At 45.2% G+C, this 26,420-nt stretch overlaps 1 protein-coding gene across 2 annotated transcripts in view; it reads left to right on the plus strand.

The window, feature by feature from the left end:
* DRC7 (dynein regulatory complex subunit 7) overlaps positions 1 to 26,420 on the plus strand; it is a 203,212-nt gene that overhangs the window by 132,385 nt on the left and 44,407 nt on the right. For both annotated transcript variants that reach the window (XM_085637931.1, XM_085637932.1), the window contains exons 11-12: positions 2,691 to 2,819; positions 17,534 to 17,760. In XM_085637931.1, the coding sequence (XP_085494057.1) occupies positions 2,691 to 2,819; positions 17,534 to 17,760 (356 nt within the window). The remainder of the gene's footprint in view (positions 1 to 2,690; positions 2,820 to 17,533; positions 17,761 to 26,420) is intronic.

Consider the following 26,420-nt stretch of genomic DNA (forward strand, 5'->3'; position numbering starts at 1 on the left):
AGAAAAGGAGCTCTAGACCTACATGTTGTTAATCAGGGGTCTCAGATTAGCTCTTACCTTTTTACTGTGGATTTCCGATGGATTCAAATCAGATGTTTGATGCAAGTGGGCAGCATTAAAGTAATGCACTGGTCAACAAATGCCAAAGAATATGATCGAGCCACCTGCACAAGAAGTTGTTCACCTTATGGTTTTGGGCCCAACAACTTTCTTCCATGTCAGGGAGCTCTGGAACACAATGCCAACATTGCTAGCTTCAGCAGATACATGCACGCCTCAGAGAATTACAGATTTCTATCGAAGGATTTTTTTCTGATGCCTCCATCTTGTCAGTGCTATACATGTGATATCATTTAGTTGAGCAGTGCCTGACCAAATGTTCTTGCAATGAAAGAACTTTTTAGTTAAAATAAAAAAAATGAAAAAAGGCACTTTTTAGTTGCATTGCCCATTTTAAAGACTGACGCCTTGTCTTTAACTCCTTCTTCAAGAGTATTCAGGCTGGGAACATGCTTAGAAACAATTGTATGCACAGGAGGCAAGACTATAGGTTATTTTACTTCATGGATTACACACTTTGCTCTTACGTTGCAAAGTGATACATTCACCTTTATATCACAAAACTAGTGGGGTATCTCTGGAGTAGCGAGTCTTTTTCTGGATTTGCTTCCCTTAAAATCATGGTAGGCTTCTGCTGAACCATGGACATTAGTAAGGGAGAAAAAGGATGGGTACAATGCTAGGGGACAGAAGGGGTGAACTAGTGGCCATAGTTGGGAGAATGAAGGGTTGTATTTGGAAGGGATGAGTGGCTATCAGAAGAGGTACAGTAGATGGAGAAGATGGGGCATCATGGTGGTAAAAAGGCTAGAATGGTGGCCCAATAAGCAATATGATGGTAAAGAAGAGGAAGGTGGATGAAGCAGTAGGATGACGAGGCAAGAAGTAGTGCTACAGATGGAAAGTGGTATTTTAAGAAATATAGCAATGGCAGATGTAATGTTGGGTTCTAATACGTGTAAGATAATACAAATGGGTTTTTGGTAGAAGGTATGATATATAGAATGGGAGGACGTGTATGTTGGACAGGGTGAGGTTGCCACACAAAGGATCAGGGTGATAGACGAAGGTATAGTACTTAGCTGCAATCTGCAGGATGGTGTGGATATCTACATGAGGGTTATATCTGTGACGGGATACAGGAAAGGAGGACTATACAAGAGCGGGATGGAGGTTCATGATTTAAACGGATGTGGATGTGTGAGAACTGGTGATGCTGAACAGTAGATTAAGAGGATAGTGAGAACTAGAATGGGGTGGTGGTGAATGAGATGATTATTGTGACAGTATTTAATGTGTGCAGTGTTCGAAAGTCATGAAAGAGTAGGATTACAAGTAGTGGGGTGTAGTTGATGGTGAGCTACACTCATGATTGGAGACATAGAGTATGGGAAAAGGTGAGTTGTGGGGTAAGATGCAGATCTACTTCTGAATAGGCACATAAGAATGGGGAGGTGACAGTAGGATAGTGATGGAAAGCAAAGAGTGCAAAAAGCATGGAAATTGATATGGACATCTGATAGTGGTTGCTCTTGTAAGGAATGGGAAAAGACGTTCTTAAAACTGTCGATTTCTTTAGCACATTATGGTGATGACTTTTGGGCAGATGGCTGGGCTGGGACTGTTGGAGGACTCGATTGAAAGAAATCAACATGATGGTTGGATTGATACAAATTGGTGAAAGTTAAATGGAGTGGGTGCATAAGTAGAATGGTAGTATGCTCCTACATGAGATGCAGAGGGGTATTATGTTAAGATGCAATCAATGGTCAGGTGAAGATGGAAAAATGGAAGGTGAATCTGTAAGTGGTAGGACAGCTGTCAAATAGGTTGAATGAGGATGTTTCTGGTGAGATACAAGTGTCGGGAAGCGGGTTAAACAATAGGATGTCAAGCTATTTGCTGCCGCCACATGTTCCTATGAACAGCTGCACTATTTTGAGAGGATACAATTCCTGGGGCCAGTCTGCTTTGGGGGCGATATTCCTCTCTTGTGACTTTCAAATATTTGGATTAGTAAATAACTACCTTGGAATTTTAATTAGTATGCCACAGTGTGGGGGTGACAGAGACTCCAGAGGTTGTACTCATATGACTTAGAGAATTCTTTGTGGCACATTTGCCTGTTTTTGATGATTCACTGACTTTTAAAACACTGTTCCGTAAAAGAGCCCCGGGAAGTCTAGAAGATGAAACAAATGTTCATTCAAAAAGAATTTTTTTTTCCTGTGCCTGCTACAATCAACAGAAGTGAAACAAGCCAGTTCCTTTAAAAAGTCTGATTTAAATTAACTAGGTTTATTAAGTGTTTGTGTATCAGAATAAAAGATTAAGACAGTGGGAAAGTAGTCAATAGCTTTTTCTTATAACGTTTTGGGTGCTTATTAACCCAATAACATTTTCTAATAGATTCTGAGTTTCCTAGTTTTCTTCTACAGCAATAAATTGTTGGTAGGGTAGAAAAGAAAGAGGTTTTTAATGATGAAAAGGCTATAGTGGTGAAGAAGAGTAATAGTGCAGAGAGGCTAGAGTGATGGTGAGAAGAATAGAATGACTCAGGAAGGTAGGATTTAGGGCACTGGGCTTATTGGAAATTAGTAATTTTGACCCCTCTGCCATTTCATTTTTAGACACTCAAGAGATGGAGGTAAAAGAATGGTTCAAGAATCGTCAGGACAAGCTGCAGATGAAGGAGATTAAAAGGAAAACCGGTACAACAACAGATTATTTTGCTCCTGGACGTGGTGAATCTCTAAGAGGTAGATCTGTTCTCCAACTATATCGCTGCCGTCCCTTGTGTACAGACATTTTGCTATCAACACCACAAATGTCTTTGTTCCTTTCCCCTAATCCCCTTGTACCTTCCATTGTGCTGCAATATATACAGATTAACTAACCCTCTCTTTTACTGCACCTCTCTTCTTTTTCAGTTTCATATTGCCCAGCCCTGAGTGCTGTGCTAGCCCAAACATAATGCCGACATCTCTCAACCTTCTTTCCCCTGGATACCTATCTCATATACCATGGGAGTACTAACATTTCCCTGAATATCACTCCCTGTGCATCTAAAGTCACTAAGCAGGACATACATTAGGGCAGCTGCCTTTCTCTGCTGGAATCTTTTCCTCTATGATTGTCCTCCCTTTTGCACAGTTTTTTCCAAACTGCACACATAATCTGTTATCACTAATTGAGCCTCCACATTCCGATTAGTTGCACTAGCTTTTCTTCGATATCAATGCTATTGTCCTCATTCCCGTCTCCTCTGTCAAATCTTGTAGATTCTCTCTCATACTCCTTCTCTTCTGATATTCTTTTTTTTTTGCAACCTCTCTGACTAGACTAGTAAGTGACCTAAACACTTGCAAGGAGCCAAAATGAGGTGGTTTGATCATATAAGTGGCATATTGTTGTCATGGTTTGAGATTTAGGAACAAATAGTGAGACTCACCAAATATTTGAGAGCCCTCTACTAAGGGAACCTTATGAATACAACAAAAAGCCCTCTGAGGACCCTCTGTATATACGGAATTTGGTTGGGACATAGTCATACTGCTGGAATGATGCAAGACATTATTTAGTGGTTGCTCTCTTATTCTCATGCATTATGCATTTCTCTGCGGATTCAGGGGGTAGCTAATAAGAACACTATTGCCCACTATTATTCAATGTTTGTAATGAGTGATATCCCCCTTTACCTTGGGTTAGAACTAATCCGATGGGTGAGGTCTCCCCGATTTAGGTCGGGGATGGTCTGGCATTTAGCATGCTTTCATGAAACAGGTTATGGGGCAAGGAACTACCCTCCTGTCCTTGTAACGGCAAGATGGAACAATCCCTGTTACGCTTTGTGTTTTTTGAGGTTTTTATCATCAATTTCTTCAGTTATGTCCTAAACCCTTATTGAGAAAATTAGCTTTTCAGAAATGTAGGGTGGCGTTACTCCACCTTCAAATGTTAAGCAGCCCATATATCTGTTTTACTGTATGTGGTTTCCCCAAGTTGGCCATTCACAGTAGAAAATCAATAGAGGGGAGGCTGTAGGGCTCTTTGGCTGTTGTTGGTCCTGTGTTCTATTTGATAAACTGCTGTATTTTTATTAGTTTCATCTATTCTATTGTACCAAGATTATTTTTTGTGACAATTAGTGTACTGTTTTAATTTGTGCTTTTAAGATCTTTATAAGATTAAATAAAGATTTATTAAATTAATTATGCGGTATGCATAATTTCAAAGTTTTACACTCATACAAAATTGATGGAAGTAGAGAACAAATTAATTTGTGTTATATGCGAAATGTTGTTTACTTGCCAAATGTAAGCAGGATATCTTAAAATCTTTTGATCCCGATGAAGACCTAAACATAAGTGTAGAACACAACGCTGACACAGTTTTCCTTGCTAGACTAACACCTTATCTAACATTGTTTTTGCTGTTTTCCTGGACGACATATAGCAGTATTCCACAGAAATGAGTGGATGTTTGTTTCACTGTGAGGTGTGAAGGAAGCATTTGAGAGAAAGGGTGCTGGGTACCTGTGAAAGATTTATGCTGAATAGGACACGTTACGACGCACGCATTTACAATGCATGCCTTTACAACGTAGTTTTTACATCGCAACATCCATTACAATGCATGATTTTAGAACACATGTCATCACAACGCATTTTTAGAAACTACATGTACCACGCATTCCATTACAATGCATACCATTACACCGCATAATACATTTAGGGCAACAGAAGGATAAGTGTTGGATAGTGTAGGGGTAAAAATTACTATTCCCACTCCAGTGATTGCAACAGTAGGGTAAGTGTTGGATAGTGTAGGGGTAAAAATTACTATTCCCACTCCAGTGACTGCAACAGTAGGGTGTGTGTTGGATAGTGTAGGGGTTATACATTACTATTCCCACTCCAGTGAGTGCAACAGTAGGGTAAGTGTTGGATAGTGTAGGGGAAAAAATTACCATTCCCTATTACTTACCTTATAATGCTTTGTAATGGCATGTGTTGTAGTGACATGTGTTGTAATGGTTGCGTTGTAATGGCATGCAATGTACAGGTAGCTGTGTTGTAACGACTGCATTGTAAATGTAGTGCGTGTGTAATGACTGCGTTGTAATGGTTGTTTCCCATTTTTGCTTTGTCAAAGTGGGGGGAAATAGGTAATATTGTATATTCTGTTGCTATGAATGTATACATTTCTGTAACACTAATTGTTAGACTTGGGGGTCTCTAGTTGGCACAGGTATGCACTTGTGACAAATAGGGACCCTCTCCTCTAGTCAGGGTAAGGGGGTACACTTCTAAAATAACCCCTAGCTTGGCACGAGCAGGCAGGCTTATCTCAGAGGCAGTGTGTAAAGCATTTGTGAACACATACAGTAATCACGTGACAACACTACAGATGGACACCACACAGGTTTTATATCAAAAATAAGTATTTTTTATATAGATTTACCACAAGACCATTAAACGACAAAAATACACAATACTGTTACTGTAGATGGTAGAATTTTGCTTAGTTCTCTTAAGTTCTTAAATGCGACACTTAAAGTTAATGTATCTTTTAGATGCGACACGCAGGGCAACGAAAGTGTTGCAACGATGTTGATGCGATTAAGTTTTTGGTGCAAAGAAATAAAGACGTGAAGATATTCCAGGTGCGGCACGCATCTCCGATGTTGCGAGAAGACTCGACACTTCAGCTGCAGCGGCGACACACTTTACGCGATGCGACGACAGCAGCCTTGGCAGCGACACTCTTCTCCGACGTTGTGAGACGCTTCCGCCCGATGCGATGTTGCAGCAGCGACACCCCTTTACGCGATGCGACGACAGCAGCTCCGACGGCGGCACGATTCTCTGTGGATGCGAGGCGCTTTTCTTGATGCGGTGCAATGTGACAACTACGATGGCTGCGATGGCGACACGCTTCTTTGGCGTTGCGAGACACTTCCTGGATGATGCGAGACGCTTCCGCTCGATGCAATGCTGCAGCAGCGACACACTTTACGAGATGCGACGACAACAGCTCCGACGGTGGCACGCTTCTCCTTCTTGAGTCGCGCTTCCAGCTCCTTGTGACACGCAGTCCCTCAGAAGGCCCAACAACAGCAGCAGGAGGCAAGCTCTTTTCCAAGTCCTTGGAGATCCTTCACAAGTTGAGCAAAAGTACACACAAAAGTTCCTTTCTCCTCTCTTTGGCAGTAAGGCAACCACTGCAGGCCAATCCCCCAGTTTCAGGGATAGTTTCCTCCTCAGCTTCTTCTGGTTCCTCCCTCAGCAGAGGTTCTTCTTGTTTTCCCAAAGTGATCAAATTTCTTGGGATCAGGGTCCCAATATTTATACCCCAAAATCCTTTGTCCTCTGAGGGCAGAGGGGCCTTTGCCCAGTCCAAACCAGTTCTGGAGCACTCTGTTTACATGACTCCTTCTTTCCTTTCACAGTGCAGGGCAGAAACATCAGACTCCCCACAGGAGGTGGAGCCAGCATTGTGGAGGGAAAGCACAACCCTGGAGCACTTTGTTGACATGATTCCTTCTCTCCTTTTACAGTGCAGGGCAGAGACATCAGATGCACCACAGGGGGTGGAGCCAGCACTGTGGGGGCAGGCACTGTCCTATTCAGGTCCCAGGTGCAACTCCTCCCTCCCATCTAGATGCAGATCTCTCTATTCACCACTGGGCGGACTCACCCTGTCTCCGGGAATTCCCCAGCTCTGTCACTCAAACTCCAGACCGGGAATACATAGCTTAGCAGAGGCAGGTTTGAATGGTTAGACAAGAAAAGGCCTACTTTCTAAAAGTGGCATTTTCAAACACAGAATGTTAAAACCAACTTCACTAAAAGATGTATTTTATCATTCTGAGTTTAGGCATACTAAATTCGAATTTCTACCATGTTCCATGAGTCAGTTAGGATTATAAAATGTAATAACCAAACTGCCCATTCTGGCCTATGGTGAACAGGTAGCCTTGCAATAGTGAAAAACGAAAATGGCTGTAATTCACTATTAGAACATGCCACACACACCAGGGCATGTCCTACCTTATCCTTACAATGCACCCTGCCCTTGGGCCTACCATAGGGGTGTCTGATATGAAGAAAAGGGAAGGTTTAGGGACTGGCAAGTGGGTGCACTTGCCCAGTCAGCGTGACAGTTCCAGACTTCACGCAGGCTCTGCAATGGCAGACCTTAGACACACTTTTACAGGTTGCTTCTGTGGGTGGCACAACCAGTGCTGCAAGCCCACTAGCAGCATTTGGATTTACAATCCCTGGGCACTCCTGGTGCACTGTACTAGGGTCTGACAGGTAAACCAAACCAACCAATCATGGAATCACAAATTCATACAATAATTTACAACAGGGAGAGCATATGCACTTTAGCACTGATCAGCAGTGGTAAAGTGCCCAGAGTCATAAAACAGCCAACAACAGGTCAGACAAAAATATAGGAGGAAGGCAAAAAGTTCAGGGGTGACCCTGCAAAAAGGGCCAAGTCCAACACTAATACACATAAAATCTATGAAATAAAGATGTATAGGTTGAATTTGAAGAATAAAGTAGGTGATTGCATGACATTACTCCCCTAGAGAAGAGTGTAAATGATTGTTTAATAAGACCTTACAATAATCTGATTTTGTTTATTTCTTATGTGGGGGAAACAGAGTTCTAAATGAATACGAATTCTCTTATCTTCTTAATAAACAAATGCACCCCAGCCAAATTTTGCTAGTACCCTTAAGTCCCCAGCATGGGTATTCTTCTCCAGTTCATAAGTGAATGGGTTGGCATCTCAAATTCTCATAGATTTGCCAATAAATATATGTGCATGCATCTGAGGTATATTGATTGGTCACAGCAAAGTATTATGGAAATGTTCCAATGAGTAAAACATTAAATTCTTAGAAGGGGCAACACCGAACTTCTGAAATCTGTGGATAGGAGTTTCAAAAACTGCTCCAGGACCATTCAAACCCCTTTTCTTAGCAATTTGATTCTACAAGAAGGATTCCTTGCTAGATAATTATCGATACAAGTAAATTGCTTTTCCATCCACATGAAGGCTAGGAAATTACATACCAGAAATCCTACCAGGGTAATTGTAAACGTAATGTATTGACTATATCATTGTGCCAAGAAGGGCCTGCAGGTAAATTTAGTCATGATTCAACAGTGTGTGTATCCTCTCAGTGCACATGAAGACGTGTTAGGAATGGTGTGTTTACGAATTCTCCTTTATGAAAAGTGTCTCAATAATCAACAGGATGATTTCCCCTCTATAAAACTGGAATTGGTTATCTAAATGTGCATGAACGTCTTTTGAGCACATTAACAGTTGCATCTTAAGGTTGTTTAGTTTTTACTTTGGGTTTTTGTTAGCTGCACCTCTACCAAGAAACAAAGTGTGCTGCAGACGCCTTCTGTTGGGGCGCTTGGTTTAGCTATCAATGGCATACATCTGTACTTGGGACCTTTACTGGGAGATTTGCTCAATGGTCCTAATTTAGGAATTCACAGGATTGAGGTGCGTGAATACCAGGACCCAGATTCTCCATTTCCGCTTTGTGTCCTCACACCTAAATCTGGCCATTACAAGTTTTACTCCCTGGAACGGGTAATAAGTATGCAGACCAGGATTGTAGGGGCAATACCAGTGAAGTTTAGCACCCACTCTGAGCAGGTGGTAAATATCATCTTTACGGTTCAGGGTGTTTGTGGCGGGTAAGCTGTGGCCTTGTTGAGCATAGTCTGCTACCCCCAGGGTGAGGGGTGGGCTGTGTGGGACCCTGTTTGCACCTGTGCCCACAGCTCCAGCACTCTTCAGCTGCACTTTTACCAGGTGCTGATCTGCAACTGGTAAAACCAGGCCCGATGCTTTCAAACCATGTGCAGCTGCCTAGAGTAGTATTCCTTGGTATGCCATCAATTGTTATCTTAGAATGTAGACTGAGTCTGCCTGTGCAACTGGGGCCACACTGTCCATTTATTCCATTGGTCAAGTCTGGGGGTGGAGCCATTTGAGGGCCCTTTTGAAGGTTGAAGGCTTCCGCCTCTGTCTCAACCTCTGTGGGGTTTATGGCCACAGGCACAGCGGGGTACAGAGCAAGAGAGAGAATATTAAAGTGAGGATGAATGGACAGGGAGAGGGAAGGAGCAGGGATTGTTTGAACACTTTTAATACGGCTGTTTTTGGCTTCAAGTCCAACCCTATGCACAATGCTTCTGTCTGGGACAGACTGAACCTACGGGGGAAGTAGATAGGGTTGCACAATACCTGCAACAGTGGGGGATTGGAGGCATGACATAAAGGATAAAGAGTCTGACAACAAGGGCAGCATTGTAGAACAATGGCATCCTGCATTTTTCTATTTCCAATTTCTAGGTTACACATGACAAAGCTGCGGAAATTTCTCAAGGATCACTGGATCAGTGACAGAAAAATCAAGGTACTGGGAGAACAAATTAGCCATGGCACAGAAGGTGCAGGACTCTTTGCTGGCGGATTTTTTTTATTTTTTAAATAAATCTGTTTATTAAGTACAGTAAATCAATTACGATTACAGTTTCGGTCAGTGTTGGACTATGCAACATTGTTACAAACTGACGTTTTTTAGATAGTACAAGTAACTGTTACAGTTACATTCTTTTAGTTTTCTCAATGATCAGATGATATAGGCTTGTCTTGATGGATAGGGTTGGGAGAAGGGGGGGCGTGCAGATGTTACCACGATATTCATTCCATTTAGACCATATTTGAGCCCATTTTTGGACACCCTCTGGAAACGTATACAGTTTTTTCTCTATACATACACCAGTCCATGTCTTGTTTCCAAGATTTTAAACCCGGGGCCTCTCCTGCTCCCCACATTCTAACGATGTTACGCTTGGCTATCATGTGACCCAGTGTTGCCCACAAGTTTTCTTTACTACTCAGGTGAGTCGGTCCCCACACATTAAACAAGCATCGCTTGGCTTCCAAGTTTAGGTCTGTACCCAACACTCCCCAATACATTGAAGCACTCCCTTCCAGTATTTACGAATGCTACTACATTCCCACAGTATATGTATGAAGGTGCCCTCCTCCCGACAGTTTCTTTTGCAACTTGAGTTTTCCGCATGTCCCATCCGGGCAAAGGCTATTCTAGTATAGTATATTCTGTGTAGGATTTTCAATTGTACTAGCTTAAGCCATGATGAGATTGCGACTCCCCTGGGAGAGGCGAGTGCCTCCACCCAGTCCTCATCGTCTACTTCCCCCAGGTCATCTGGCCATTTCAATCGAAGCTGTATCAGGGGATCAGGTATATGATTGATTCGTTTTCGGTACGTGCAGGATATGGACTTACTGGGCATGTACCCATCAAGGAGTCTGTCCTCTGGCGGCGTTGCTTCCGGCATTGTCTCCCCCATCAGGAGGCACATGTTCAGGGCGTGATGGATTTGGTAGTATCTGAATATCTTCGAGTCCGCCAGCTCATACTCTTGCTGCAGCACTGAAAATTCAATCACTTTGCCCTCCCTCCACAAGTCGCCCACCTTCGAGAGTCCAATTAGATCCCATCTATCAAAGCCCTTAGTGTTTTGGAGAGTTCCCAACAAATGTGAGTCCCACAGAGGGGTAGATTGCGTGAATTTCTTATCCCAGCCAAAACGTTTATGGCTTGTATGCCAAATTTGAACAGAGTGCAATGTCGGCCTCATTAACTGCATCCGAGCGGGTCTAGCGTAAAGAGCCATGGCATAGGAACTCCCCGGTAGGAACCACCTATCCATTTGATATCCTGGGTCATTATGTGGCCGGTATATGTGTTGGTTAATATCTGCTAGCTGCGCCGCCCAGTAATATCTCTTAATATCTGGGAGTCCAATTCCACCATCATACCACCCACGTACCAGTTTGGGGATTGCCTTTCGGGGTGTTTTCCCCACCCAGAGGAGGGCTCGCAGCTAACTTTCTATTGCTGCAAAATATGTCGTTGGGATCGGGTTTGGTGAATTTTGCAAAACATATAGAAATTGGGGCAGGGGCATAATTTTAAAAAGCGCCGCCCTACCCAGTAGGGACAGTGGGAGAGTCTTTCAATGCTCCACATCACTTTGAAGCCTCCGTAGGGGAGGCTTGAGGTTATGATTGTAGAATAGCTTCAGGACTCTGGTGATGTAGATACCCTGGTATTTAAAACCATCCTGTGCCTCTGTCACTCTGCATCCCCTGGGCTGGATTGGAAACTGTCCCCTGAGCACGTAAAGCAGTGATTTGGACCAGTTAATAGCATATCCAGAGTACCTCACAAAGGTAGCAAATATATCGAGGGCTCTATTAATTGAGGCCCTTGGTGACGCTTGATACAACAGGATGTCGTCGGCATATAGTGAGATGCGATCCTCCCACTACTCTGACCAACGCAAACCCCTCACAACTGGGTCTCTACGGATCCAGCTCGCAAGGGGCTCCAACGTCAGGGCAAAAAGCAACAGGGATTGCTGGTGGATTTTAATGCAGAATGTTTTTTCAAGAAGAGAATCCAGAAATATTTATAGTCACAGATGCTTTACTGTAAATTTGGGGAGCTAAAATAGGAGAGGTGAAAGTGCAAATCTCTTAGATAGTACCATAAAGGACAATTCACATAAACAGGGTGTTTACTCAGAGTGTTACATCTAGCTCTGATTCCTTTTCTCCCCTTCTTTCTGATAAAACAGGTGTAGATTCAGACAGTCAACATGACTTATGTGTTAATCCAGTGAGGCTCAATCTGTTTGGCATAGGTTCCTGATGAAGGAAATGTCTTTGTCTGCCTGGAATACAAAACATCAAAGAAGACACTCTATGCAGGATGCTCTGTAAACAGCACAAGTGGGCACTAATCACAGAAGGTCTAAACACAGTTTTCAGATTTTTTAGCGGATGTTGAAATTGATGGATTTTGTAGGAAATTCATCTTTTCTGTGTGGTCACCCCATATTTTTTGCCCTTTGCTAGACCCTACATTTTTGCCAGCTGTGAACTGTGTGCACATTAAACTTGCTAATCTGTAGTAAAGTGCCTGTGCTCCCCTTTAAATATGGTTGAATTGGCAAATTCCTAATTGGTATATTTAATTTACCTATAAGTCCCTAGTATATGATACGAGATGTACCCAGGGCTTGAGTGTTAATTGTAAATACTGCCCTTCAGTACCCGTTGTGCCACCCACTACAATGACAGTGTAAAGCATGGCTTTCGTCCTTCCATCACAGCTTGACTCCAATTTGATCTGTTAAAATAAACTCTTTAGACAGTTCAAAACCTCTCTCTTACATTAATAAGTCATACATATGTAGGCCCTGTAGGTCACAAGGCAGGGTGCATAGAATTTAAAAGTAGGACATGTACCAATTTTTTGTTAACATGTCCTTAGAGTGAATATCAACCCAAAACCTAGTTTTCATTGTGGCAGGCCTGTCTGTCCTATGCATAAAACCAGAGTACAGATTAAAAATCCTAATACTGTATCTCGGCAATGGGACTAGCTAGAAAAATAATTAAACAACTATTGTAATAGTTATTTAAAATCCAGTTCAATTATGAAGTTGTATTTTAATAAATATTAAGAAAAAGTAACTTTTAGAAAGTTACCTTTTCCATGCCTGAACTTCCTAGAGGCTAATTTGCATTTGGTCTCAAACTTCTCCCAGCCAGGGATTATCATTTTAGTATGTGTGAAAAAGGTGTGAAATTCTTCCCATGTGCAAACAATAGGCTGACCTGAAGGGCAGACATGACTCCTCTGAATCTCATCAAATATGAAAGACAGGGACTGTGAGCATCATTTTTGACATTACAGTGTCAAAACCTGCTTGACATGTCTGCTGAGTTTACAAATAACACTTTGAGGTGCACTTGAAAGGCAGAGAACAGGATTGCAAGACAACTCTTGTGTAGCCACTGCTTAGTTGTTGATGAACCCTGCTTTGTCCAATGAAAATGATGACTCTGAGTTTTACATATAACATTTGGGGCACTCTTGAAAGAAAGGGAACCAGAATGCCAAAGCAAGTATTGTGTATCCACTGTCTGGTTGTTCCAAAACCCTACATTTGTTCTACCAGACTTCTGTCTCTGAGTTTTTTGGGGTGCAGTGGTTGCCTCAAACTGAACGTTGGTACTAAATGTGGTAGGATACTAAGATTACCATACTACATTATATACACACACACACACACACGTACCCAGCCCTTAGAGCCAAAGTTTAGTATGGCTGGAAACTTTCGCCATCTTGAAAATGCCAAAAATGGGTAGGGTTGGCCCTGGGAACTTTGACCCCATTGGTTTGGGTGTACCTATGTGTCTTTCCCACCCAGTAACTTGTGCCAGGTATAAATGCGGCATCTCCAAGCACCCACTTCACAATACATTCTGGGCCTGCGGAAGAACAAAAGAGGACTGGGCCTCCTGTCTGTGACCAGAGAAGAGCCCTGAAAGACTGGACCTGATCGCTCTTGTACCCAAGACAAAGAAGTAAACTCTAAAGGTCATAAGGCTGACCTTGTGTTCAAGCTACAGGGATACAACAAGCTACAAGAGGCCATTCCTGCAACTGCTCAGCTGACCAATGGCAACTGGACGTGGACTGGACCACGCAGTTGGTCTCTACTGGATACCCTATGAGTCTCTAAGTGCCTCCTATGTAGCCCTGGGGGGCTTTTGAAGTGTACCCTTGTGGTGGATTGGAACTTACAGGGCTAAGTTAGAAGTTACAATCTCACCCAGACAAACTTAGTTGGTGTATCCAGCTCACCGTCCGTCGTGGTCAGCACCAAATGTCGCCTAGGTACCGGTCTATATGACCACTATCATTGACACATTATGCTTCTTGGCACTATTCTTACTTAAAACTTAAAAAATATATATCTCTGGTTTCCCTTTATTGGATTTTTGTCATTTTGCTATAATTTTGTTTATTCAATTTTACTTTATGTTTTTAAATCATTTTGAGACTTCTATTGTTTTGCATTTGAACTTTATTCTTGTTTTAGTACTGTATAAATACTTTACTCCTTGTCCTAAGTTAAGCCTGTTTGCTCTGTGCCATAGCTACCAGGGGGTTGAGCTCAGGTAGATTTAGTGACTTTGATGGTTCACCTTGACAAGGATTGTGAGTTGGAGTCCTTGAGTTGGATAGTCACCCTGTCCCCCCTCCAAATAATAATCTGAATTTTTACAGATTGGCTACATCTAAAAAGAAAAGATGCCCACAGAGAGCTGTCAGTTTTCTGGAGCTAGAATTGCTGGGGATAGATTGTGGATTTCTTGGTAAAAGACATTCCACTGTGACGTTCCTCCAATACCACTGAGCCCCAGGGTGATTTGGAAACTCAAACGTCTTTGTGCAACATTGATTCAACAAATGTCAGTCAAAACGTTTGGAGTCTGCTGTGCAGGCTGGATCTGCGCTGGTGACTACCAAGTGTATGATTTACCATCTGAATCTGATGGTGCCAAAAAATGAAGCCTTGTGAGTCAAGTCTGGCTTTAGGGCCACTTGAGTCTGATTACAAAATATCTGCATACTTTTAAGAAGCAAAATGATCTTCTGTCAGAGGATACTGTGGCTTCAAGTAGAAGAGGCTTTGCATTTGGTGTATCTGGACAGGTTGCGACCTGGAGAGAGGCTATGACAAGGGTGCCATGCCTCTTTATTTCCAATTTGCAAGATTGGGCCTTATTTTTTTATTACATATTTATCTATCAGCTATTTATCTATCAGCTATTAAGAGATATGTTCTTTTTTTGTTATCCATCTAATTAATTTCAAATACTTATCTTTGATTATTTTCAAAAGGTATATCATATTTTCGTATTAGCCAAAGTTAATTTATCTGTGCTTTATGCTAAGCTCACAGCCCCTATAAAGCTGTCTTTGCATACATTTGATATTAAGAAGACTTTTACATATTTCCTATGAAGAACAAAGGATTTTGGGAGAGAGAAATCAATTTGTGCTTGGTATGGTGTTTGGGTGGCACATTCAACATTCCCCTGTATCTAACAAAAACAGTAGTTAGATGGATAATGTGTTGCATAAGGCTGTTGTACGAAAACAGGCCTTTTTACAGATGCTTCCCCACTTTTTTCCCCCAGTTGGACTACTACATGCTGGTTTTCGACTCTAACAGTGCACTGACGCCTGCTAACCAGCCCCAATGCCAATTCTCTCCCCCAAAACTGTTATGTGTGAATTAGTAACCCCAATTGGCAAAGGAATTTAACCCCCTGATAAGTCTCCGTATATGGAACCAGTGGTACCCAGGGCATGGGTGTTAAAGGGGTCACAAGGGCCTGAAGCATTGTTTAGGTAGTTAGGAGGTGTACACCCCCAAAAGGCTACACATCTTTGGCCATTGGGCCCTCCGAGGCATCTCACAAATTGTCAGAACTGTAGTCCTGCCCTCCATGAAGTTCCAGGCAGCTACTGTTTTTTTCGGCGTATCAAAGTAACCATCAGCTGTGCTTACCGCTGTCAAGGCTTGTTGAAAGCCAGTCCGGCAACTGACTCCTTCACTTGATGTTGCATCAAGAGAGAATTACACCCAACTTTCATCTGACATCAGCAGTGGCCCCGTTGTTGATATTTTGCCCCCTGTTCTCCCGCAGCACTGTGTAAGCAGTAAAAGCAGCTCTCCCACGGCTCCCGTTCGGCAGCAGGGACAGCCAGGACAACTTTGCACCCGGGCTCCACAGGGCAGGTACAACTGACCTGTCTGTCATGGCTTGGTCCTGGGACCAGTATAACCTTTACCATTCTTCGGAGGCAACTGGAACTGCAAGTGACCAATTATTACTAGTGGTTTTACCATTGACGTCAGTGATAAAGTTTCACTGAATTATTTTGCAATGATCTTATATTGCTTCTAAAATCTATAACTCTGGTAATATGTATCTGATTCCGTTCGTCTAGTGTCTAAATCAGTGATACTCTAGGAACGGCCCGGGGGCTGCATGTGGCCCTCCAGACCTTTACATGTGGCCCACTGGGCTGCTGTTTACAGTGAAAAAAAACAAAATATAAAAAAAACACTTCCTCACGGTCGCCGTCTCTCCTCCGTTGTTGCTTCGCTTCCTGACGAGTCCCAAAGGCAGGAAGCACACAGGCTCCCCATAGTCAATCACAACGCTGCTGTCAGCATCGCGATTGGTCTGAGTCCCGCAGACTGGGAGCCTGTGCCTCCACCCAGGCTGTGTATTACAGCCCTTTGGAGAACATGCTTAGTGCGCATGACTGTTTGACTGGCACAAGACATTCACACTTAGAGGGTGCCCACCACTCCTCTCCCCTGTGACACCAGCCCAGCCCGCCCGCCCTAACCCAACCCTGAAGCTATGAGAAATAAAATGATTATAACAATGTTATTATCACTTTATGTTTCCTTTTTCCTGCTCTGAGAGCAGCGGGGTGACGCTCAGCCACCTTAGCAGAGAGCCGTACCTTCTGACTGCTCTTAGCCACACACCCAGGACAATCTTTGGGGTTTGTGAGAGTATTGCATGGTGAAGCCTAACCAGAAGCAGCACATAATACACCTCCTTTCTACTCAAACAATAGTTATATGGATAATATGTTGCATACGGCTGTATTTACTAAACAACTAGCAGCCAGCTTCCTGGGGAGCCTATTGCTTGTTCCACAAAGGATGAAGTAGCCACTGGCTGGTGATCCTTTTCCCCAGGAGAGGAGACCTGTCAGTGCTCTTCCTCTTGAGTTTTCTCTTGATTTGAGCTTGGCCACATTTAAAAGCATTCCGGACCTATAAAAGGATAAAGGTGAACATCCTTAATCCGAATTAATGTCTGAGGGCCTGGCAAGCAGAAGAAGGTGAAATTCAAAAGTGTGCAAAATGCTTGATATTTAAAAGAGAGTTAACAGTAAAATGGATGGATTGGGTGACTGGACAGTCTTTTTCTGCTATCCATCATGGGAGTGGGGACATTAATGTCAAGACGCACAAGAATCAATATGTCGGAGAACTTTGTTATTCCCTGACGTCTACTCAACAGGGAAGGGATTCAGAACTGTACTAGGTTGCATGGAAAACAGTAAATCTTGAAAATGACAGTAAGGATTATTTTCATATGGCTGGAATCACATAAAAAAGTTGGTGATTTGGGAATGCATAGTGAAAAGTCTCAATGAGGTAGCTGCACATGAGACTGGACCCAGTGTAAGAAGTCACAAGTTTAGTGTTTCTCCTGATAAACAAAAAAGTGTTGTTAGTAGTTGGAGACATGACGATCAAGGGACTCATAGACATTCCTGGCAGTCCGACAAATCTACACCATGATCATTATCTGGAATTAACGTAATCCTCAGACTCCTGTCCATACAGCATGGCAGTTCAATGTGGTGGTGACAATATATTACTTGGAGCTTTGTCATGCCCTTTAATCATCTCTCCATGTCTCTTTGTGTCTTTCTTTGAAGCTCATATCTATAAGAGCATGGTGCCTGAGACTGAACGCACCATGGTGTTCTACAATGGACCGCGAGTGGACGGGCTGCAGAAACGCGAGGAGAAGCCCATGGAGATAACGGAGCATTTTGAAGGACGGCCAGACTTTTTATACTATCGCCGCATCGTCTTCAGCAAGCGACCCAAGAGAGTAGCCATTGCAGGCATGCCCATAGAAGTCAACCCGCGTCCAATTCAGGTACATTAAAATGTCGACATCTCATCATTGAGGGCATTCATTCTATCAGACTGCTTTTCTGATCCAAGTCCGCTGCCTGCTAATTCAAATTTAAAGAGTATGTTTAAAACTTGGCTGTTGTGTGCATAAAAATTACATCCTTGAATACAATTTGTATGTTTTTTGTATACAACCTTTAGGCCAAATCGTACATCTGAGCAACCTATAGCAGGAGGCTTAATTTGGGAGACCTATAAGGGATCTGCTCAAGAGTCCTGTGATGAGATCCTGCCCAGATGTCTCTAGTGGCGGATCCGCTTAGAGTGGGAAACAAGATGCTAGCAATTGCTGAGCTGTGCGCGTCTTCAGGATCCCTGGAGCCACTGCTGCAACCTAGGAATCCTCAGATTGGAATATGTCCTGAGAGTTTAAACTTGCTTGTTGGGTGTCCTATTGCTAGAGATATGATTAGTGAGTCCAAGGGTGAAAGCTATTTCTTTATCATCTGCTTTCTGTAGATATGGCTGTGGGTACTTGTTCGGCAGTGATAGACCTCTGGAAGTTCTGAAAGTCCTATCACAGATGCTAAAGCTCCAAGACTGAGGATATAAATGTGTTTAGCAAAAACTATGACTCTGAAAACTCCTATCTTGTTGTGCCATAGACATACATATGTTCAGCTCAGGAGACTCACAGTGCGAAGCGTACTTACATGAACAAGTGGTGAAGCTAAAAATGCAAGGGCAGGAGATGGGGACTGCCAAGCCAGATTAGGGAACCTTAAGTGGTCATATTCTGGCAGATTGATCATGAATGCATTCAAAGAATTCTAAAGGCAAATAAATGCAGAGAAAGAAGCTAGTGTCCCTTAAACAAATCCAGAAATTACATAAGTGGCATAGTGCAGCATATTGAATACATGGAATCCTCTTGAGGATCTTTGTGACTGAGTGGATGGTGAAATTCGAAAGCAGGAATTTGAGTTTCCTTTGAGGATCTCTGGTTTGAACAATAAAGAGCTAACAGCCCATGAACCTCTAAAAATGGCCATTTGTGAAAGAAAACGAGGGAAAGTGAACAGATAGTCAGAACATCTTAACATTGTGTATAATTTTACTAACTCTTTAAGCAAACCAGGCAAATCGTCTATCAAATAGGACATTGTTTTGGTTTCTGAGTCGCCATATTTTTCTACATTCAATGTAGCTTAACTTAACAATCATGGGGGCATATGTACAAGCCCCTTGCGTCCCCGGTGCGTCACTTTTTTTGATGCACTGGAGGCACAGTGTGATGTTCCATATTTACAAGGCCAGGTAAAGCCACCCAGCGTGGCATTTTGTGGCCTTGTAAATACGGCCCATTTTCACATAGCAATTTTCATGAACTGGTGTGCCAAGGGTGTTGCTGTGGGTGTTCCCACGCAACACCAATGGATTCTGCCGCCTTTCCAGATTTATAAAGTTTCGTAAACCTTGGAATGCGTCAGAACCCTATGCCTCCCCAGGGAAGGCATACGGGGCACAATGAGGAGAAATACTTTTATTTATCCTTTGTAGGACTTGGCCCTTTTTCCCTCAGTTGTTTTCATTTTTCATGTTGATACAGATTCAGGGAGCCATTTTGTTTACCCCTGAAACTTCTATCTGAGGGCCTGAAGCACAAAATGGTGGCCTCCCATGACATCACCAGCATCCACTGGAACCTACCAGCACCTTCCAGAACCTTCCAGGAGATTCCAGAACTCTGTGACAGTTGGAGACCGTTTAGAATGTTGGGAGGATAAGAGAGGCAGTTGGCAGTTGGAGCTGGCAGTTGACACCTGACTGGTGAAGAGAGAGGAGCACAACAGTGAAGGAGGAAGGAGTGAAGCAGCAGGGGTGGAAACTTGTGCCTGGAGTGGGGTCCATAAACCCACCCTTGATACTTGTCCCTACTGATGGATCCCAGCCTATAGCCCTGTGTGGGAAGAAGACAGAAGAAACTTATCCTAAGGACCTGGACAGCAGGAACAGGCCTTAGAACCAAGAAAACAGCAAGATTCTGACCTGAGAACTGGTTTCCCTGGAGTCCGGCGTCGAGTAGCCTGAAGACCTGGAGCCCGAGGTGGAGAAGCGGCGCTGACTGAAGTAGCAGACGTCGTACCCGGAGCCGCCTGAGGTCGTGAGAGGGCGCCGACGGAGGTCGTGAGGAATACCAGAGGTCGAGGAGGAAGTGAACCGAGGTCGAGCGAGCGGCGCCATCGGAGGAGTGAAGTCCGCCCTCCGGAGTCGTCGGAGACCGAGGTAGAGGAGCACCGGAGGTCGGGAGTGAGGATCGCACTCCGGAGTCGCCCGGAACCTGTGTGGAGGAGCACCGGAGGTCGGGGGTGAGGATCGCACCCCGGAGTCGCCGGAAGTCGACATCGAGGCCAGGCCGGCTGACGTCATCGGAGCCGAGAGCGCCATCGGACCGGAGCCGCCCGAAGTCGACATCGTGAAGAGACTGCCCGACGCCGTCGAATCGGAGGTCGAGATTGAACCGAGGCCACCGACATCGGACCGGAACCGCCTACCGGCGTCGACAAAGAACTGACATTGTGCCGAGGCCGCCGAGACCGAACCGGAACCGCCTCACGGCGTCGACACGACTCCAGCGGCGTCGGAACATCAGAAAAAGGGCAGTAAGTGGAGTAGAGGGCGCCTAAGGCCCTGTGGAGACCTGAGAGACTGCTCTAAGGGGCTAGGGAGGTGCTGAAACCCACCTGACTGTGCCTGGGGTGAACTGGGACTAACCTAGAGAGGTTGTGTGGAGAGAGAAAGCCAGGGCACTGGTATTCCCCCCTTTGATCTACCTCAGTTTAGGCCTCAGCCTTGTCCCAGCCAGGGAGTAGCCTCCCCCCTCAAGCCTTCCACAACCCTACAAGCTGTGCCTGGGCCAAATCAGCCCTTAAGAATTGAGAAGTCAACTGATTACATGAGGGTTGCTGTATACTTTTAATTATTTATTGGGGATACTGTATGTATTGAATTTTTATCTATTTATTGCTGCACTATATTTATAGGTCCACAGGACTTGTTGGTGTACAATATTTATTGATACAGTATTTATTGCCTCAAAGTATTTAATTGTCTGTATATATTGCACTTGTATTTATGCCCTGTTATTTATGATCACCCCTATTTATTTCATCAAACAGCCAATATTTATTTGACCTGCACTAATTGAAACTTGAATATTGTGATTGACCTATTTATTTTTCCAATCAGCAACTAAGAGAAAAAGATAAAGAAGAATATTTTCATAATTTTTACGGTGTAGAGTCGTTTTTGGAACGGATGCACGCATGGTTATTGTATGGGTATATTGTATGCTTAGCACTGCGCCTGTTTCCTGACCACTCGAGCCAAGCTACCACAGTGTGTTCGGGAAGTCCACCACCACCCTGCGGAGTGGGAGTGGGCTGTTTCCAACATAAATTGGTGTTCAGTGGTGGGATAGAGCTGTGCCTACATATACTCAACAATAACTGTGGGTAGTCCATAGGCCTACACCGGGAGTTTTCTCACAGCGGCCTTCCTAATTGTGGGTTTTTGTTTTTTCCAAATTTACTCTGGTGGTGGGAGGAGGTATTACTAAAGGTACCCCCCTACATTGCTACTGCACAAAACCTGTCCTCTAACCTGAGTGGGCAAGATGGAGTTTGTACTAGAGAATCTAGAAACGTACACTGTGGCCCAACTCAGGGAGTTTTGCCAGCGGGAGGGGGTGTACTGTCCCCCAGGAGCAAAGAAGGGTGCACTCCAAACCAGCTTAAGGGCTTGGGGGGAGGCACGCCGAGAAAGCAAGGCTGAGGAGGAAGACAGGGATGGAGAGCCTGACCCCGAGGGGGCTGAGATGTACCAACCTGAGGTGGGGAACCTGTCAGCAGGGCCCAGGACACTTTCTAGGAAGGGCAGCACTGTCTCTAGCGGGGGCTTATCCAGCGTGGAGTTAGCAGATCGGAGAGAGAAAAGACAGCTCACATGGGATTTAGCAAAGCTGGAGAAGGAGAAGGAGGAACAGAGGTTGGCTCATGAGACGGAGAAAGAGAGGATGGCGCACGAGCTTTGGATGAAGGAGATGAAGCTGCGTGCCCTCCAGATGAGTGTGTCCAGCGAGGACACTGGTGGCAGCATACCAGAAGCTTCACAGGAGCTAGAAGTTTATTTACCCCAGGAAGACATCACCAGGGTGTCTGAGGAGGCATTGGGGTGTGAACCTGAAGGGGGTAGTGCAGGGATCTTCCAACCCAGCGAGGTGAGAGAAGTGGCAGATAGCCCAGCTAGGTCCCAGGGAGAGAGGGTTGTAGGGCCTCACGACCTATCTGTAGGAAGGCGTGAGACGGGGAGGTGTCCCGAGGTGCCCCAACCGAAGTCTCAGGGCCTGGAGAGTTCCACAAGGGAGCCCCAGGTTGGGAGCCTAGGCTGTCCCGATGTGCCCTCCAGTGCAGGGGGGCCCCTAGTGTCAGGAGGACCCAGGGCAACTGTAACCAGCGCGCCTGAGGTTCTGGGGTTGGCCCAGTTTCAGGGTTTAGGTCCTGGGCTGGGATGCCAGGCTCGGGGGTTGCCTGACCTGGCGGGTGGGGCCTCTGTTAACAGGGTCCCCCCGCAATTGACTTCCAGGGGTACTTTTCCCGTTAGGAGGGTGCTGAAATCTGGAAGGGGGTGCAGAGGGAGGAAGGTCTCGCCTCGGGCACCGACTCAGCCTAAGGGTTTAGACCCTAGGTTGAAGGATCAGTTGAGGGGTCAAGGCCCTAGACTGAGGAGGAAGTGTTGGTCTGAGGGTGCCTTGCAGGGTAGGGTGAGGAACCCCAGAAGGAGAGTTAGGGGGAGGAGAGCCTCGCCCCTGAAGGCTGGTCAGCCTAAGGGTGTGAACCCCAGGAGGAAGGGCCAGAGGCAGTTTAGGACTGCAAGGAGGAGGACCGGAGTGGTCAACGGGCACTACAGGCCTGGGGCTACTGCCCCCCACTCCGCGAGATCACCCGGGCCAGAGACATCTGGATGGTCCAGGGGCCGGTCCTGGCCACGACTAGCTAGGGAGTCCCCGTGGGGTGGTTTTGTTGGACCAGGGAGGTTCATTAGGGAACCATTGGGTTCCAGAGCGGAGGAGAACTTGTGGGTGTTCCTGCCGTTGCGGGCCTGCGTCCACCTTTTCTCGCCCCAAGCAGGGAAGACCATCAAGGCATTGATCGGTCTACCCTGGCTTTTGGCTGGAAGGGGGTTGTGTAGGACTTGGCCCTTTTTCCCTCAGTTGTTTTCATTTTTCATGTTGATACAGATTCAGGGAGCCATTTTGTTTACCCCTGAAACTTCTATCTGAGGGCCTGAAGCACAAAATGGTGGCCTCCCATGACATCACCAGCATCCACTGGAACCTACCAGCACCTTCCAGAACCTTCCAGGAGATTCCAGAACTCTGTGACAGTTGGAGACCGTTTAGAATGTTGGGAGGATAAGAGAGGCAGTTGGCAGTTGGAGCTGGCAGTTGGCACCTGACTGGTGAAGAGAGAGGAGCACAACAGTGAAGGAGGAAGGAGTGAAGCAGCAGGGGTGGAAACTTGTGCCTGGAGTGGGGTCCATAAACCCACCCTTGATACTTGTCCCTACTGATGGATCCCAGCCTATAGCCCTGTGTGGGAAGAAGACAGAAGAAACTTATCCTAAGGACCTGGACAGCAGGAACAGGCCTTAGAACCAAGAAAACAGCAAGATTCTGACCTGAGAACTGGTTTCCCTGGAGTCCGGCGTCGAGTAGCCTGAAGACCTGGAGCCCGAGGTGGAGAAGCGGCGCTGACTGAAGTAGCAGACGTCGTACCCGGAGCCGCCTGAGGTCGTGAGAGGGCGCCGACGGAGGTCGTGAGGAATACCAGAGGTCGAGGAGGAAGTGAACCGAGGTCGAGCGAGCGGCGCCATCGGAGGAGTGAAGTCCGCCCTCCGGAGTCGTCGGAGACCGAGGTAGAGGAGCACCGGAGGTCGGGAGTGAGGATCGCACTCCGGAGTCGCCCGGAACCTGTGTGGAGGAGCACCGGAGGTCGGGGGTGAGGATCGCACCCCGGAGTCGCCGGAAGTCGACATCGAGGCCAGGCCGGCTGACGTCATCGGAGCCGAGAGCGCCATCGGACCGGAGCCGCCCGAAGTCGACATCGTGAAGAGACTGCCCGACGCCGTCGAATCGGAGGTCGAGATTGAACCGAGGCCACCGACATCGGACCGGAACCGCCTACCGGCGTCGACAAAGAACTGACATTGTGCCGAGGCCGCCGAGACCGAACCGGAACCGCCTCACGGCGTCGACACGACTCCAGCGGCGTCGGAACATCAGAAAAAGGGCAGTAAGTGGAGTAGAGGGCGCCTAAGGCCCTGTGGAGACCTGAGAGACTGCTCTAAGGGGCTAGGGAGGTGCTGAAACCCACCTGACTGTGCCTGGGGTGAACTGGGACTAACCTAGAGAGGTTGTGTGGAGAGAGAAAGCCAGGGCACTGGTATTCCCCCCTTTGATCTACCTCAGTTTAGGCCTCAGCCTTGTCCCAGCCAGGGAGTAGCCTCCCCCCTCAAGCCTTCCACAACCCTACAAGCTGTGCCTGGGCCAAATCAGCCCTTAAGAATTGAGAAGTCAACTGATTACATGAGGGTTGCTGTATACTTTTAATTATTTATTGGGGATACTGTATGTATTGAATTTTTATCTATTTATTGCTGCACTATATTTATAGGTCCACAGGACTTGTTGGTGTACAATATTTATTGATACAGTATTTATTGCCTCAAAGTATTTAATTGTCTGTATATATTGCACTTGTATTTATGCCCTGTTATTTATGATCACCCCTATTTATTTCATCAAACAGCCAATATTTATTTGACCTGCACTAATTGAAACTTGAATATTGTGATTGACCTATTTATTTTTCCAATCAGCAACTAAGAGAAAAAGATAAAGAAGAATATTTTCATAATTTTTACGGTGTAGAGTCGTTTTTGGAACGGATGCACGCATGGTTATTGTATGGGTATATTGTATGCTTAGCACTGCGCCTGTTTCCTGACCACTCGAGCCAAGCTACCACAGTGTGTTCGGGAAGTCCACCACCACCCTGCGGAGTGGGAGTGGGCTGTTTCCAACATCCTTTGTGCCTCCTCTTGCTATGCGTGCTGCATTCTGCAGCACACATAGAAAGAGGAAAACGCCTCTTATGATTGTTATTGTGCAGGAAGGTGTCTCTTCCTGCACAAAAACAATCATCCACCATGGTGCAAGGGTGCCTGCGTTGGCGCATGGCAGGCAATTGTGCGTCAGCGCAGGGAAGGGAACAGGGATCCCTCATATTGTTGTAAATATGACGCATCCCTGTGCTTTGTAAGTAACACAGCACAGCCAAATAGCTTGCGGCACCGCGCTGCGTTACTTTTTTGTAAGTAAGGCCCATGATTTTTACTCACTGATGAGTAAGGTCACTTTGCTCAGACCTTTTTCCTGAGGCAACGTCGTTTTTCATGTTTCATATTAATAGATCAACAATGCCTTCTCATTTTGTGAAGTACTAACCTTATGTAAAAAACGGACGTTTCAGAAGGCTCAGCATCTGCTCCGCATGTTATGGTTTCCAGATAGTCTGTATGTCACAGAATGCCCACATTTTCAGATACTGTTTAAAGGGGCATTGAAAGATGGGAAGCTATGCAGCTAAGAGGTAAAAAAAGCCCAGACATCATCCACAATGAAGAGGCCCAGGCCTATTGAGCATTCATTGTTAAGATTGCCATTAGGGTATTCAATATCCAAACATTGGACTTCGAAGCATTCGCTGTCAAAATGGATGTCACAAAGCAGGCATGTATTGTCAAAACCATCGACACAGAGGAAGAAAGTATCAAAGATATTAGTGTTCAGTGGGGCTTTGGCTTCTCCTCCCACCAAATGAGAAGCCTCTCTTGTGTTTGTTTCCTTTCAGTCCCTTCAATACATACATCTCAGAAGTCTTTCCTATTACCCTTTTTGCAACAGGAAAAGGAAAAGGTGACTGCCTGCTACTGACACAGATTTATGCTGAATACATGTCCTCTATGTGATCAGGCACCATAGGCCACTATACAAGGTATTATGTGGTGAGCAGGAAAGCAACTCCAGAAACAGCATGGAGGCCATACTCGCTGGCTTCACTGACAAAGTCTCCATTCAGAAACATACTACTTGATGACATCCACATTTCTGAATGCCTTGAATAGTGGAGGCACAAAGCTCGGATCATCTGATACATATTTGTGAGGTTTTAGCACAGAGGTTTATGAAGGCCTGTGATACCTTTCATCCTAGCCCCAGTAATGCTAGCAATGGAAAGGTTGCATGGTGAAAATGGCAACCCTTCACATGGTTTAAAAGTATAAAATGGGCTTCTAAGAACTAGTGGCCATTCTCTGGGATGAGTAATGCCAGGAGCTAGGTATGGGAGTACCAAACCGTTTGGAAGGTTTTCCACCAAAGCCATCTATTAAAAAAGAACGGAGGTAAGAGGACTTCATTACCCATCATCCATGTTCACACACCGTGCATTGTCCAGCACCCCACAATGACACCTAGACTTAGATGACCCAAACACTCACATAGTATTCGCACAACACATAGACCTGACCTTGTACGCATAACACAAGCTACTACACATC

This window comes from Triturus cristatus, chromosome 12 (genome assembly GCF_964204655.1).
Source record: "Triturus cristatus chromosome 12, aTriCri1.1, whole genome shotgun sequence".
Lineage (NCBI taxonomy): Eukaryota > Metazoa > Chordata > Amphibia > Caudata > Salamandridae > Triturus > Triturus cristatus.